The 16588-nt window shown below is 44.5% G+C and overlaps 1 protein-coding gene across 4 annotated transcripts in view; it reads left to right on the top strand.

The window, feature by feature from the left end:
* Positions 1–4759: 4759 nt before the first annotated feature.
* The window catches only part of ADAMTS9 (ADAM metallopeptidase with thrombospondin type 1 motif 9), a 159875-nt gene continuing 148046 nt past the window's right edge, over positions 4760–16588 (top strand). For 3 of the 4 annotated variants that reach the window (XM_077128775.1, XM_077128777.1, XM_077128776.1), the window contains exons 1-3: positions 4760–4876; positions 5428–5831; positions 11658–11820. In XM_077128775.1, coding sequence (XP_076984890.1) covers positions 4762–4876; positions 5428–5831; positions 11658–11820 — 682 coding nt within the window. In that variant the 5' untranslated portion in view covers positions 4760–4761. Of the gene's footprint in view, positions 4877–5427; positions 5832–11657; positions 11821–11870; positions 14290–16588 lie in introns of those variants that run through there. The other variant, XM_077128778.1, reaches the window with a different exon arrangement.

A 16588-nucleotide genomic window follows, 5' to 3' on the forward strand; every position in this document is an offset into this window, starting at 1 on the left:
ATTTAAGAGTCATTTTGAACTGAGCTTGAAGTCCAACACTTCTGATTTCCATTTATAGTTATGATGTTGGGCTCCAGGTCTCAAGGTCTCATTGCACAGGATACCGGATGGGGCAGAATAAAGTGAGGCCCTACAGGGAAGGGGATCAAAGTGATTATTGGTAGATTCATCTGAGGCTCCATGACCCGGGTGGAAGGAGACGCATGATATTTCTGGAATGACAGATGAGCAGGGAGTGCCTGGTGACCTAACAGACTGAACAGTGCGAACAACTCTGTAGAACTGGCATAAACTAAGTCATGAGCTACACAGAAGAACCACCTCAAAAAGCGGAATTCTGACTTTCCAAATAGGGTCAAGAGATATTATTTATATCTTTAAATTTCACTTTAGAAGCAAAAAAACCATTCACATAGCGTATAGAGACTGAATTTCCAAGGACAGTTAGGTGAATATCTGCTCTGAATAATGGTGGTTGCAAGCTTTGGAGCTGGACCACCCTTAGTTCAAATCTCCACTCGGCATATTCTAGTTCTGTCACCCCAGAAAAGATTTTGCTGAGTCTTCATATCATCATCTGTACACTGGAGGAGTAAAGTGCAGATGGCAGGACTGCTATGAGGATTAAATGGGTAAGAACCCAATGAAGAAAATCTAGCATTACAATCAGTTAATGATATAAATTACTTTATTATTTTAACAATACACTAAGGACATTCATACACACAGCAAGAAAAGAAGATGCAGTTTCTCCCCATCCCCACTCTGCAAATAAGAAACTGGTTCAGAGAGGGCACTGCCCAAGGTCACAGAGCTTGGCCACCTTGAATTCTCTGCTTGGTGCCTCACTCCCCAGAATACAGTGCTACCGAGTACCACAGGATTCCAGAAATTACTGGCTGCTTACCACTCAGGAAACTATTCACTTTAACTCTGGTTCCTGGTCCCTCCCTCATTTGGGTGTGGGATTTCCGTTTCTGTGGAAATAGAAGCTTTGCTTCAAACCTTCTTCCTGCTGTTTCCAGTGGTGTTCAGCAAACAGTCATTTGTGACGTGTCTCCTCATTTCCATTGACCAGATTATCTCTCCCTAGTGACTGATATCAAAATCACCACTCCTTTGGGATCCATGTTTCATGAAAGAACTGGACCAGCCAAAGAAAACTTCTCCAAAATGTACAGTCATGTTCAATTCCAGCAAAGCCCAGAAGAAGATAACTCCAGCTGACCTCAAGTAGTTCTGCTTTTTTTCAGAGCAAAATTTTATGATGGACCAATTTATTATAGAACCCACTTTTAGCTGGTCTCATAACTCTCTCTATATTTTTTATAGGACCAATCACCAAAGGGCCTTTTATATATGATAAAGAAGCCATTTTAGCACACTTGGACCAAAGTAGACGAGTTATATTTATTCATTCACTTGACAAATTTTCTTGAGCACCTACTATGTGCCAGATCTGGTCTACGTGCTGGGGAAAAAGTTGTGAAATATCAGTGAGAGAGCAGAGATTATTACCATAATGTACTCAGCATTAGAAAAAGGATTTAGGGAGCCAAAGAAAAATTATACATACAATTTTTGTCTATTTCTATGTAGAATCCAGGCAATTCTCTGGATGATTCTAGCTACCCTCCCCAAACCTAGCAACCCTTCTGATCAATCATATTCAGTATATATGATAATAAGCATTAACATGGACTAAACTGCTGGAACAGAATTTGAATCCTATCTCTTACTTGCTAGCTGGGGGATCCTAGTAAATTGCTTTACCGCTTTAGATTTCTGTATCCTTAGTGATAAAATGAACTTACAAATACTGCCTGCCTCATAGTGCTATTGTGAGAATTACATTAAACACAATTAGCACATGGTACGGCACAAAGTAAGTAATTGATAAAAGTTTATTGTCATTATTATTAGTATTATTCTAAGAATTTTGACCTGACTTATTTAGAAAACTCAACTGACCCTTTCATTTCTCCCTAAGATTCTTTAAGGCTTATTTACAGATGTAAATTAAGATGTGAGCTAAAACACTGAAGAAAGAATGCCTAGACTAAGGATGAAAACTTCAGAAACCCAGGCTCTTAGTTACCTCAGTAGGTCACCAATAAATAGGTTGTATCAGGAGCAATTTCAAAGAACAAGGTTCATCCTGTAAGGCCTAGAAAAGAAGTAAGGAGAGAGAGTACTCAAAGGAGGCTTCTGTCCCTGCATGTAATAATTTCTATATAGTTAGCTTTTCTGTATCAGGGGATCTGGATAGAAAGAAGGAAAAACTGCTTGATAGGAAATTTTGAGAAGTGCTATATTTTTCGGTAAGTTTTGCAGTGGAAGTATAGGATATTTTCCATAGGAATCAGCTGATCTCTTGATTTTTGATTTTTTTTCTGTTTCTCAATAAAGTCTCAGTGACCCCCAGACACTGTGACTTGTGAGGAATTTTATTATATAATGAAAAGAAAGATTGTGTATTATAAGAAATGTATTTTATGTACTAAGAAATGATGAATATGCAACTATGTGATGATATTAAGAATTACTGACTGTATATGTAGAATGGAATGATATTTAAATGTTTTGTTTGTTAATTTTTTTAATTAATAAAAAAAATTTAAAAAAAGAAACGTATTTTAATGAATTATTTTGAAGGTTTCAGAAAAAATTAAATGACACCTTTCAAAAATTGCTAAGTGTGCACATCACAGGTGTTTCTATTTCACCCTCTTTATATCAGAAATGCCCACTATGAAATTCCAGTAATACAGCTCAACAATGGTAATGTGGATCCATTTGGGTTAATAATTTCTTTAGAAAATTCCAGTCTTGACAATTCATTTTTCCCTCCACCAGGAGAAACACATATATTAACACTTTCACCATACTTCTACTGGGTCCCTGGTGTTGGCCATCTTTGGTATTTTCAACCCTGACTGCCAGCCTAACGAGCAACGGAGAGTCCAAGTTCTGAGACACTTGGGCAAATATACATTAATTAGGAACTTCTTTTACCAAAATTGCCATTTCTTTTTTCTTGAAATTAGCACACCCAACTTCCTGACTGCTGATGAACAAAGGAAAAGGAAAAAGTGCTTGTGAACCAACGAATATCAATTTCCTACACACGCACACACACACCCTCCCTTCCTCTTTGGCATAATTTCTGACTTTCAAATTTGCATCCTAACGCGGAGGTAAGTGTAATCTAAGTGACTGCTTTGAGCCGCTCCAAGCATCTCTCTGAAAGCAAGAGGAAGTGATTGACATGTCCCTCGGAGGAATGGGGCTTCCCATTGGGGTCCACGACCCTTCCTTCGCACTTCCCAACCCCCACTCCCGCTAGATCCTTCCCCCGTCCCGACTCCCTCTTCCTCCCCGGGGCAGTCAGGGGCTCCGATGGCCCCGCCCCCTGTCGCTGCCAAGAGCGGTTTCTTAACCTTTTTTGGGCTGGGGACCTCCAAAAGCTATGGACCCTTTCGGGATGGGGGTTGGAGTTGGGGAAAGCATAGCTAAAAGCTTTACGAAACTTTCAGGAAGGAATCATGGATTTAAAATGCCCCAAATTGCTCAATTAAGAAACCCATCGCTAAAACTCATGACTTGGGGCAATTAAGTTAAGAGAATCTCAGGTGCCAAACCTCATGTCGGCTAAGAAACTGTGGAAAGGGAAGGTTCGTCTGCCCTTGGCCACTTTCACTTGTAAAAACAGAACAAGCACACTCACACACGGGGACAGAAATTTATAAAGGGGGACCGAGAGAAGAGGACAAGGGCTGGTTGTAAAAGATGAAAGCGATAGGGACAGAGGAGAGGAGAGAAAGAGAAAAGGAGGGAGGAATATGGAAAATAGGGGGACAGTGGGAGTGGAAGAAGAGAGGCACCAGAAGGGAAAAAGGAGACGGGGGTGTGGAGTTGGGGGGGGGGTGTGGAGAAATACACACAAGGGGGGGGTGGCTGGCAAGAGAAAAGATACCCAGAGGGAGAGAGGAAAGAGAAGGGAAGGGAAGGAAAGAAAGAGTTGCAGAACAGAGACGAAAGAGGAGAGAGAAAAAGAAAGAAAAGACTGAGAGCTCCAGGAAAGGGAAACAACTTTGCACTCGGTCCCCAGGGCAGGAAATCTCAGAAAACCCCATCTCGACGAGGTGGCGGAGACAGCGACCCGCAGTCCTGGCCTCCGCCTCTGCAGCCAGCGGGCCTTGGGCTGCGAGTCACACACGGGCCGGCCGAGGAGGGGACACCAACTGGAAGGAGGCGGTGCCCGCTCGCTTCGCTTTCTCCTCCCCTCTCCTCCTCCTAGAGGCGTGCACCGGGGGTATTTGAGCAGCCGAGGACCCGCAGTCCCCCCGCCTCCGCCTCCCCCCCCCACACCAGCCCCCCATTCAAGAAGCCGCTCCGCTATCCCCGCCAGCACAGGGCGCCCGGCGCGCCTCGGAGCGCACTATCCGCTCCTTCTCTTGCCCGCTCCCTGGACATTATGCGGCCGAGCAGCCGAGCCCCAGTCCTCCTCGTCCTGCTGCTCCTCCGGCTCCTCCTGCGGCCCGAGTGGCTCAGCTCTCGGCAGGCGGCGGCGTTGTTCAGCCGAGCGCAGACGGGACCCTCCCGGCGAGACCTCAGCTACTCCTAAAGTCAAAAGTTGGCGGCGGGCGCCCGACTCCGCGCGCTCTCCGCGGCCGCTGCCTGGTTTAGCCGCCGCGCTCGCAGCAGCCAAGGGGAGCAGGGAGGGGGGTGGGAGCGACGGGGGGAGGGGTGGGGAGCACCATGCAGTTTGTATCCTGGGCCACACTGCTAACGTTCCTGGTGCGGGACCTGGCCGAGATGGGGAGTCCAGACGCCGCGGCGGCCGTGCGCAAGGACAGGCTGCACCCGAGGCAAGGTAATGAGGCTCCTGACCCCGGGACCCCTCCGCCTCGGCCTCCAGCCCCCCCGTCTCTGCGCCCGGGCTGGGGCACCCCGCAGTGGAGGCCTTTATCCTTTTCCTCGAAAGAATCATCTACCGCTTTGCAGCCTCTCCCTTCTTTGGGTCATTCCCAGCCAATTGCTAGGGAACGAACTTAGTCACCCCCCTTGCTTTTAGCCTAATTTTTCCCTTCCCCACCCCCACACTACAAACCAAAGTTACTCAGTAACTGGGAGGTACCAGATAGTGGCATATTTTATTTTATTCAGGATATTTGTCAGGTTCTAAAATTACCTCGTGTATTGTGACTTGTTCATTGCCTCCAAATGGTGTATTCTCAGCGCCTAGCACAGTTCCTGGCTGTTACTGGCACACAGTAGGTGCTCAATAAATATGTGTCCACTGACTAGAGGTGAAGGGATTGAATAGGCAGAAAACGCTGGAAATAAGCCAGGACACCTTCATTTTAAATGAAAACTTGCGGAAAACGGAATTATTGATTCACGTGCCTATGCTTCTCTCTGCAGTGAAATTATTAGAGACCCTGAGCGAATACGAAATCGCGTCTCCCACGCGAGTGAACGCTCTCGGAGAACCCTTTCCCACGAACGTGCACTTCAAAAGAAGGCGACGGAGCATTAACTCTGCCTCTGACCCCTGGCCTGTCTTCGCCTCCACCTCTTCCTCCTCTACCTCCTCCTCCCAGGAGCATTACCGCCTCTCCGCCTTCGGCCAGCAGTTCCTATTTAATCTCACCGCCCATGCCGGATTTATCGCTCCACTGTTCACTGTCACCCTCCTCGGGGAGCCTGGGGTGAACCAGACCAAGTTTTATTCCGAGGAGGAAGCGGAACTCAAGCACTGTTTCTACAAAGGCCATGTCAATACCAAGTCCGAGCACACGGCGGTCATCAGCCTCTGCTCGGGAATGGTAAGTGGGCGCGCACCTCCTCTCCCGCCCCAGCCCTCCCGCCTCCTCGCCCCTCAGATGCATCTGCTTCTGGAAGACTTAATTGTTATCTACCCTGGAGACCCCTTCCAGGGCCCAGTCTCCTCTCCGGCGTTAAATGGCAGCGTGCAGCTCGTTTGCGTTCCTCGGTTTGGGTGGCTAGCCCTGTGCGAGCGCTTTACACTCGCGAGGAGCGCGCATGTCCGCCCGCAAAGGGTTCCCGGCTGTTTCGGGTTCTCCAGAGTTCCAAATCGGCTCAGCTGGGCAGGCTCAATGCTGCGGAGTGGCCTGGAACTCGGCTTCCACATTCTGAGAAAGTTGTTGGAACTGCCGTTCCTTGCAGCAATCTTGGCAGAGCGGCTGAGCACTGGGAGCACCCGGCTCCTCATTGGCGCGTCTTGAGTTGAGGTGTGGGTTGAGACTCCCAGTTCCCGGGTACGGAGAGTTCCTTCAGTGTACGTTGTTGAGGGCGGCGCGTAATCTAGAGTCTCCGCGTTCTCTCGGGGCTTTTCTTCACGCGCCAGAAACCCTGAGGCTAAACAGGATTGACCACGAGCCCGTCCAGTACAGCGAATGCAAAGGCGGGCCGAGGGCTCTGTGGGCGGGGTGAGGGCGGGGCCTGTCTGCCGTATTGAATTAAGGCGGAATCCCCGGCGGGGGTGCGGCGCAGTTCGACTCTGCACCCTGCTGGCAGGGTGGTCTGGAGAAGGAAAAATAGACGGAGGGAGCCTGGAGAGGCTGCCCGGGCATTATTTCGATTCTCGTGGGGTTTCTTTCCATCCATGGGGGTTACAGAGAATCTGGATGGGGTGTCTGCGACGCACCTTTCCCTGGAGGAAGGAGGGCGAGAAGGCAAGGCGGCCACCTCCCTGCTCTGCTAAATAGGCACTTAGCAGAGGAACTCAGCTGGTACTCCGGGCCCTTGCTTGCCCCTGTCTTCCCCCCATTTATCCTCCAATATTGGTACAGAGCATGCATCCCCTCCTTCCAGGATATTTGAGGCCCACTGTAAGGTTCTGGCGTGAGTGAATGGTGGTCCTTGACTTTCCTAAGCGACGTGCGTTCCTGCAACGCAGCTATGACGCAGAAACTTTACCGGGTCAGGCTCTAGCTGCGCACCATGGTGCTTTCTCAGACTCTGCGCGCCGGTGATGCGTTTACCCTCGCCCGACCACCCGTTCTGCTCCCGTCACCTTTTCCAGGTGGGGACTTGGATACTTACCGGGAGTATTACCATTCGTGGGTCTTCCGAGTTCCTCGCGTGGGTGCTGAAGACCTGTGTCCGTACCGCGCAGTCTAGGGGTCGGTGGGGAGCGAGGCGAACCTGAAGGCTGGGAAGGGGGAGGTCTAGCCAGCTGGGATACGCGAAAGGGAGTAAGCCCCCTTAACCCCCAGCAAAGCCCTCGGAGCGGTGGCGCCCAGAGTGCGTCGTTGGAATTATTTGGGGGTGGGCGGAGACGGCAGTTTGGCGCAGGCGGAGGGGGTGCTGCGTTGAGTCATCGCTGTCCCAAGACTTAGGGCTAGAGCGCAGAAATTCCCTCTGTTCTTTGGAAGGTTATCTCCGGGGTGGTCAGTAGTGTATAGAGTCTGAATCCGATCCATCAGAGAGCCCCCAAGATAATGACCCCCAATTCCAGGAACGTACGGGTAGGGCTGCGTGTGTACGTCAAGTTTGTAAACAGTCTTTACTCCTCCTCCCTCCCCGCCTCCACATCCCGCTGAATCCTAGTGGCCCCAGCACTTGTATAAATATTTTGCTGCACAGGACCTTAATTTCTATTGGCGATTTTTAGGTGGTAACGCGCACGTGGTCTAGTTGGGAACCGAGGGCTGGGGCTTCAGAAACCACTGCCTGGACCGTGATAGCGCCATTTACATTGCATTTCATTTGCAATCTGCTTCTGTGGGGATAAAGGTCCCGTGGATACATCTTTTTTTTGCCACCGGTATACATTTTACGTATGTGCGCTAGCTGTTTGTCTCCTTATCCATGAATGTCGCTCCCAAACTCCCACCCTTTTGTCTTCCTTCAGGAATTTATCTTTTCTCCCCAAACATCCGCTGACCATTTCTGTAACAGCAGCATCATGAGTTACCTAGTGGCCCACCCAGGAAAGATTTCTAACAGGGTATCTTTCACTTTTAGAAGTGGAGCGAGCCAGCCCTTTCCCCACCGTGGATTCCATCTCAGCCGTTATCACTCACCTCTTCTCTTCTTAACGTGGCTGTGTTACTTACTTCCACCTGACTTCTTCTCCTCTAATCTTTTCTCTTCTATCCATGCCACACATTGTTGACATATTAATGATGACAAAGAACAAGATCACATCACTATCTTGTTCACATACTTTACACCGCTCCCCCTTGCTGAGTGAATAATTACACACACCTTCTTCTGGCACTTAAGACCATTTGTAATGTATCCCCTCACACCACTCACTGCTTTCTCCACAAATCTTGTATTTCAGATAAACTGCTCTATGTCCATGCTTTAGTTTTCCTCCTTGCTAAAGCAAATATCGTGCAGTGAGTGGGCTTAAATAATGGGACTTGATTGGCTCAGGTTTTGGAAGCTAGGAAATGTCCAGATCAAGGCCTCATCAAGTGCTTTCTTCCTGAAGACAGGTGTTCTAAGACTGGCTGCCAGTGGTCCTTGGTCCTGGGCCCCTCCTTCCTGCTGTTCCCTCTGTTGTGTTCTCTCTCTTTGTGTCTGAATTTCGTTCTGCTTATAAAGACCTCCAGTAATAGGATTAAGGTCCATCCTGATTGAGGTGGGCCATAGTAACTGAAGCAACCTCATCGAAGGTCCTACTTACAATGAGGTCGCACCCACAGGAATGGATTAAGTTTAAGAATACGTTTTGGGGGGTGTACATAGCTCCAAACACTATAGCCCCTTTCTCTGAATTCCCCTCCCTTTTGTCAATGTTGACTTCCACATTGACTTTGCACTTTTGGATTTACTTGGTTTTCACACCCAGCTTCACATGTTCAAGCCATACTCTTCTTTTTTTAAGTGTAACATTTCTTCCTTAGGAGAACTTGTCCTGTCCTTCAGACTAGTGAAATCTTTTCTCTGTCCACCTTCATAGACCCTTGTCTGTATCTCTGTTGTGATGCTTAATATGTTCTGCTTTGTAGAATGGTTCTTGTACAAGTCCTATCCCTTCTTGGCAGGCAGGGTCAGCATCGATCATTTCTCTCCCCTATTGGAGCCATGTATATTATAGGTAGATAGGTTTGGATAAATGATCTCCTTAACCAATTCTTAAGTGAGTTCTTGGGCCCAGCAGCTGTTTTGTGAACCCAAAACAAAACTAATTTTTGCCTTATAGTGATACCATTTATGAAGTTCTTACTATATGTCTGACACAGTAATGTGTACTTTACATATGCATTATCTCATTCAAACCCTCACAGCAACCCAGTGACATGAGTATTTTGTGGTCCCCATCTTACAGATGAGGACGCTGAGGTTTTGGAAGTTTGAAACTTGCCTGAGTTCTCACAGCTAGTGCTGAGCTGGGGTTCAAACCCAGCCTTTCTGACCTATGCTTTTTTTTAACCACAGTCCAGAAGCACAGACTTTTGAGTCTGTGCTCCTAAAAAGAATGTCATACCTCTTTTTTAAAAAGCTGCTGAGCTAAAGACAGGATACCTGTTCTGAATTCAGCAGTGGCAATATCCAGGTGCTTTTATGCCACTGAAGGGAACTGTGGACAAGCCACTTCATCCCTCTAGCACCTTTGTGCCAGATCTTCACAAAGTGAGACCCTTTCCCAGTATTTACAGCCTGTCTCTGATAGGCTTCACACGTTTGCAGTATGTTCCATACTCAGTGCCAAGAGAACAGCAGAGTTGTGTATTGAAAATAGGCAGAGGTGCCTGGGTGAAAATAAGAAAATTGCTTCCGCTGGTATCTAGGTATTGTTCCTATGTCTGACCACTCTGGAGCTGATATCGTCTTAAATCAGTTACTCATGAATCATGGGAGGAGGAGCTTTTTAAAATAACAGATTCCAGACTCTCACCAGTAGAAATACCAAATATGAGGTTGTAGAGTGGCTCCTCCAAATCATTTTGACAAAGTGACAAAAAGAAAAAAGTCATTTAAGACAACAACAGCAAAAACTTCACAGGCAATTCTAATGCTAGGTGGGTTTGTGAACCAGTGTCTTAGCTTAGTGCTTCTCATACTTTATCATGCGTAGGAATTCTCTGGGGAGCTCATTAAAATTGCTGTTCGTGAGCCTTACCCTCAGGAGATTTTGATGCAGTAAATAGAACAGATGTGGGGTAGGGCTTAATCATTTGAATTTCTAGCAAAATGATGCTGGTGCTGCCACTAAAGTCCAAGGATAGTCATTTCCCTTGTACCCAGTGGAGGGCAAAAGGTCTCTGATTTCCCACGTGGAGAGAGGACAATGGAAGAGAGAAGAGCTTGATTTCTTCCCTTATACACAGCCCCGCCAGCAAGGGATAGGGAACTCCTCAGTGTTTTGTAGTGTTTGTCGTGGGGTTGGTCATGAATGGTGGTGATGGTAGCACAACATTGTGATGTAATGAACAGCACTGAGATGTGTATTTGAATGTGGTTAAAAGGGAAATGTGTAGATGGTAACAAAATAATTTTTTAAAAAATCCGTGAATCCGCGCTATAGGGCATCCTGCGTTGATCTATAGACTATAGTTAATAGTACAATTATAAGAATGTGCTTTCATCAATGGTAACAAATTTTCCACACAAATGCAAGGTGTTAATTATAGATTGGTAACTGGGAATCTTGAATTTTATGTACAATCATTCTGTGAACCCTCAACTTCTCTAATAATTTTTTTAAAAAACTTTAAAATTGAAAAAAATGTAAAAACAAACAAACAAACAAAAAAAACCAACTTACATGGATATAGGGAGGAGAGGAGAAAGGGCTACTGCTTTCAAAGTGCTTGGGATGATTGTAAAAGTCAGTTATGTCCTGGTGGTGAGAGGCAGAGGTAGGAGCAGGCATGGGGAAGCCTCCACGCCATGCTGACCCCACACCCTTCTCATTGGCTAGACCCGGTCACTTTTCCCACAACAAAAGCAACACCAAAGCCCACTGAAGTGTTCAAGGCCCTTATTTGGTGTCAGGTACTTTACATGACTTTACACGGATTGCCTCATTCAATCTGCACAACATGCCTTAACAATAAGTATATTTATCACCAGTTGACGAATGAGAAAGCTGAGGCTCAGGGACCTTAAGGAACTTGCCCAAAGTGGGTGGGCAAGTGGTGATGCTGGGCCTAGAACTCTGGGCTGTCTGGTTGTAAAGCGTTACACAGTACCACTTCCCTATTGCAAAGGGGAGGGATGCTGAGCCAATCATGTGCCCACGTTGCAGGTGGCACTACCTCGAGTGCATTTGCTCCCTGAATTTGAATCAGTGAGAAGGCATCTATGTGCCAGCACTTCCCTCTGGAGCTCATACTTGTCTCTAAGTCCTAGCTGTTTTAACACTTTTTTTTCAACAGCCTGTAGGAGTTAAAATGATTAGAACTTGAATGCCAAGGAAATGTTTCTTAGCATTGGATTTGGATAGCAGGTGCAATCAACTAGAATCAAATCAAGTGTAAGGTACTCTTACAACAGGAAGTGAAAATAAACCACTTTTCGACTTATGTCAGCAGTATTTTCAGTTTAAGCAGCCCTCATGGGAAAGGGTTTGGTTTAAGTGTTACCTTCTCTACTTGGCAGTATTCCATTGTTTTTTCCCTCCTAATCTCAGAGCTATATTAAATCAACCTCTTATCTCTTTTCTTTTGCAGCTGGGCACATTCCGGTCCCATGATGGGGATTATTTTATTGAACCGCTTCTGTCCATTGATGAACAAGAGGATGAAGAGGAACAAAACAAACTCCACATTATTTATAGGCGCAGCACCCCCCAGAGAGAGGCCTCATCAGGCAATCATGCATGTGACACCTCAGGTATTTGCTTCTTGCCTAAGCAGATATCCCAGCTCTATGAGATGGGTTAATTGTCATGCTACAAAGATGTAACCTCTTCACAGTCTACAAAGCAGTACCATATACATTGTCTTAAATCTTCAGGTAAGGTAGGTTTAACCTCATTGTACAGATGTTGTAACTTGTTCAAAGTTACACGGGTAGTAAGTAACAAAGATGGGACATGAACTCGAAAAGCAGTGTTTCCAAGCTCACTGTGGACAGAGTTGCTTCTTTTTATTGAAATTTCTAATTTTTAGGATTAAATTTGGGTAATCTCTTGAGGCTGGTATAATAGTGTCTTCAACTATCAATTGCTTGCTTTTCCTTCATTTTGGAAATTAAGCTTTTGAAAAAGTCTTACAAATGGAACTTACAAAAAATTCTATGTGTCTGACTTTATTAGCAGGTCTTGGTTTAACTAATGTTCTATGGCATCAGGACATGTGGATATGGCTCTGTGCATTGTATTTAGTTTTCAGTCAAGTTCTCACATGTCCACCACTACATTTCCTTCGATCTGGTCAGATATTTTGATGCTTTATGCTGACATGTTTGGCCATTGTCTGGGAGATGTCCGGACACCTTTATATGCTTATATCTATCTGTGTTTCTCAATCTGTAGTCTTGCAGCAACCCTTCACTATCTTGAAGCCTGATTGTTTTCTACTTGGTGATAGCTTATCATTAGAAATTGTCACTCAATTTAGCCCTATCTTTTAGGGTACTTGCTAAAAATTCTCCTTAAAAAAATTTCTTTTGGACTTGTTTCTAAAACTGTATTCCCTTATTTTTGAAAATTGCTTCCACAAATTAAATAGCCTCTCATGGTCTTTCTAACATCTCCAAACAAGACTACATTTGAGGATGGGCCACGGTGGCTCAGCAGGTAAGAATGCTTGCCTGCGAGGCCGAGGACCCGGGTTCGATTCCTGGTGCCTGCCCATGTAAAAAAATATAAATAAATAAATAAAGACTATATTTGAAGACCAACAGGAGATTTCCTAAAGTGCTACCGAAGTGATCATTTCTATCATATCTGTAAGAGATTGTTCCCTGTGACAGTGTCCTATTTCCTCCTTGAATTATTTTTCTTTAATAATATATGATATTGGCAACTTATCACCTGAAAGTAGCTAAGTCTCACAGTGTAGCATCATCCATCTTTAGGCTTTATCCCATTCAGTGTTTTGTTCTTACCCCCAGGGCCGGATGGAATATAACTGAAATATTCTGTCAGTTAGATTTTCTAAAGCGCAGGATGGAAGGGTGAGGGAATGGACTTGAGATGGTAGTGAACTCAGAAATAAAGGTTCTGGCACTTACATGGTGTAAAGTGTGCCAGCCACTAGCAACTTTTAATGGAGAAGACATTATATCATGTTATGTTTAACCATGTTTGTAAGACTATCAATCTTTACTTCTTGACTTCCCAAATCTGTACCAGCAAGTACAATTTTATACATGTGTATAACATATATATATATATAGCATATGTGATTCCAGCTCCCTTCTGTCTTATAAATACATCTTCGAAAGATATTCAGTTAATATTTTCAGTGATTAATAAATTGAACAGTGGCACTTTGTGACATTCTTCTGTCCTGAAGTGGCTCTCAACCAACTTTTTTAAAAACTAGTGTTTGTTATAGTCTTATTTTCTACTGGCATTATGCAAAGCACTTTGCCAGCACTACTTCATTTAATCATTACCACAAATGTGTGCAGTTGGTACCATTCTAGCTGAAAGAGATGAAGTAACTTGCCCATGATCTCACAGCTAGTCCACCATTCCAACGCATGTTTGTCTTTCTTATTCCAGGACTCACTTTCTCTGTGTAGAGGTGATGCGATATGTGTGTATGTGTGCGCACACATGTGTAACAGAGAGTGTGTGTTTTAATACTGTCATTCAAAAAATTCTCAGGGCTCATTTTTAAAAATTAAGTACCCAAGTCATTGGACATATGACTTCCTGAGTTGGAGGACAAGTCATGGTCAAGTCCTGTTAAAACTCAAAAAAAAGAGAATCTTTAAAAAGGTGAAGATTGAAGGCAGTGTAAAATGCCTTAATTATTTGAAGAAGCTCATTTGGGTTCTAGTCATTATTGATATTGGGGCCTTTAAGTACCATCTTCCAAATTTCCAAATCTCCAAAGCCATTTTTTTTTAAGTTTTCCCTCTGGTTTTTGCCTGCTAATTACCAATATGGCATGCCCTTCATTCACTCTGTGTGATGAATCAGGAGTCCAGCAGTTTTGATTGGCTCATCCAAAGGTTGCTGCTGGACTATGCCACTCTGGTTTCTCTCTTCCAGCTGCTTCTGCACCCCTTCTTTGAATTCAGATGCAGGAGGCTCAGAACAGTTGGAAAGAACTTTGGAATATGGCACAATTCACCAGCAGCTATTAGAGGGATGGACCAGCAGGTCACGGAAACCTCTGCAACCAGGTAGCCTTTGCACAGGGAGTAAAAGTAGATGGGCGGTGGGAGTGGTCCCTCTTGCCAGAAATGAATAGAGAGAGCTGCCTGTGAATATCAATTCATTTGACTTCAGGGATTTCAACCCTGAGAGCAGTGAATGAACTTTAGAAATACTCTGGGAGCCTCAAATAAATGCAGATTCTTAAAAAAAAAAAAAAAAGGAAAGAAAGAGAAGAAGAAAAAACCCTGCCCGTTCCCAGGAAAATAGAAGAGAGCTAAAATCTGTGGTTATCAAGTTCTCCAAGTGATTCATATTTTCAGCTAAATTTGAGAGTCTTTGCTATAATTAGATTTAAGGCGATAGCCACTATCCATCACTTGCTGCTTGCATACTTGGCTTTCTAGGTCCATACTTTCTACATCTCCTCTTTTGATGGTATGATAGAATATTTGAGCTGGAGGAAACCTTAGCATTACCCTCGCATCCAGCATTCTAATTCTGTACAGATGAGAAACTGAAATCACGGGTGTTGTTTCTTATGCCAGGAATGATACCCTATCTGTTCAATACATCAGAATTTATGCTGGCTGAATCACTGGAGAAGGTACCTGGGAGCCCTCAGATGTAATCCTTTAGTTGTTTGGTTATGGGAGCCTGCACAGAGCAGGGCACTATGGCTGTCACACTGCCTCATACAAATGGAATATGCCTTGCTCATTTCTGATTCTTGATGTATGTCTGATTAATTTCCAGAAAAATATTCTGAGATAACATATTAAAAAGACATGTAGAAAGGACTTCATTTATTCATTCATGCATGCATTTATTCATTCAACCATCAAGTATTTATTGAACAAATCCTCTGTGTTAGGAGTATAAAATCAGGACCCATCCTTGTTCCAGTTACTAGTGTAACCTCAAGCACATTTTAAAGCATAAAGCAGGAATAATGCATACCTTCCAAGGTTGTTGTCAGGACTAAATGAGCATGAAATTATGAAAGCTCCCAAGATAGTGTTTAGCAGATGGTAGACTATCACTGAATGGTAGATTAACAACAACAAAAAAAGATTAAGATCATTAAAATAGGAAACACTATGGTGAAGTAGGAGAAACTCAAAATACTAAAATCCAAAGTTAATAGGATTCCTGGGATTAAGCTTAGAGCTTCTTGGTACTAGGTAATAAAAAAAGGTTAGTCTGCCAGCTGGTAGCTGGGCTGGGAGACCTTTCTGACCTCTTAGCTTTCCTCTGTACCCACTGCAGCATTTTACAATTGTATTTCTCACAAGTTTCTCTTGGCCCAGTGGCTACCCTTGCTAGATCGTCTCCGTGTTGCCATCATTGGTTATGTCTCCGAGTATACATTTTGGCCACTTGACTGTATCTGAGTTTGTCTTTTCATCCCATCTGTAAGTTTCTCAGGGTTTTGATGGTGGGAGGCGTCTTCTCCCATAGCAAGGCCTAGCGACAACAGTTCCCTTTGCACGATGGGTCCTCAGTGCAGCTCATTTAGCTGACAGCCTGATTGACCGACCCACACACCAGGAGGCCAAGTGGTGGGCTTATGGAAGCCATTCAGTGGAGTTTGTTGCTTTTGTAAGCCACTTCCTGCTGATCGTCACATTGCATTTCCAGATGAAACCCAAATTCTACTCACAGACACTCTCTGTGTGACCCTGAATTTTTGTTCAAGAGCATTTAGCTGTTCTTTCAATGAAATAGACGAGCTTCCTGGTAGGTGAATGAGAAAAACACAGGGGAGAAGGTCAACAGAAGGCTGCTTTGTTTGTTTGGTCCTAAAAGACAGTGTTTTTCCTCTGTTACTAAAAGTCCTCCCTTACCCTCCATCTCAGTAAACCTAGCAGTTGTTTCTTGAGGCATTTAAGAATTGTATACTTCTTGACCCATCACTGCCACTTCTAAGGAAATAATTGGGCAATTATGGAAAGGTGTTTATGCAAGAAAACTTAGCAAAGTGTTATTTATTATAGCAAAAGACTGGACACAACCTTGGTGTCCACCAATAGGGGATAGATAAGCAAATTACAGGGCATGTATACGTTGGATTCCTATGCGGCCATTGAAAAGGAAGACATTGATTTTTTTAAACAGAAATAGAAATATATATTAAGTGAGCAAGCAGGTGATGAACTAGTCTGTAGAGTATGATCCCACTTTTTTTAATGATAAAGTATGTGTAACTGTGTGTGTGTATATATAAAGAATTTTTATGCAATATGTGTTAAAATATTATTTGTCATTATTTCTGGTTGACAGGAACATAAGAGTCTTTATATTTTTATCTGATATGCTTGTACTTTT

The sequence above is a fragment of the Tamandua tetradactyla genome, chromosome 15 (genome assembly GCF_023851605.1).
Source record: "Tamandua tetradactyla isolate mTamTet1 chromosome 15, mTamTet1.pri, whole genome shotgun sequence".
Lineage (NCBI taxonomy): Eukaryota > Metazoa > Chordata > Mammalia > Pilosa > Myrmecophagidae > Tamandua > Tamandua tetradactyla.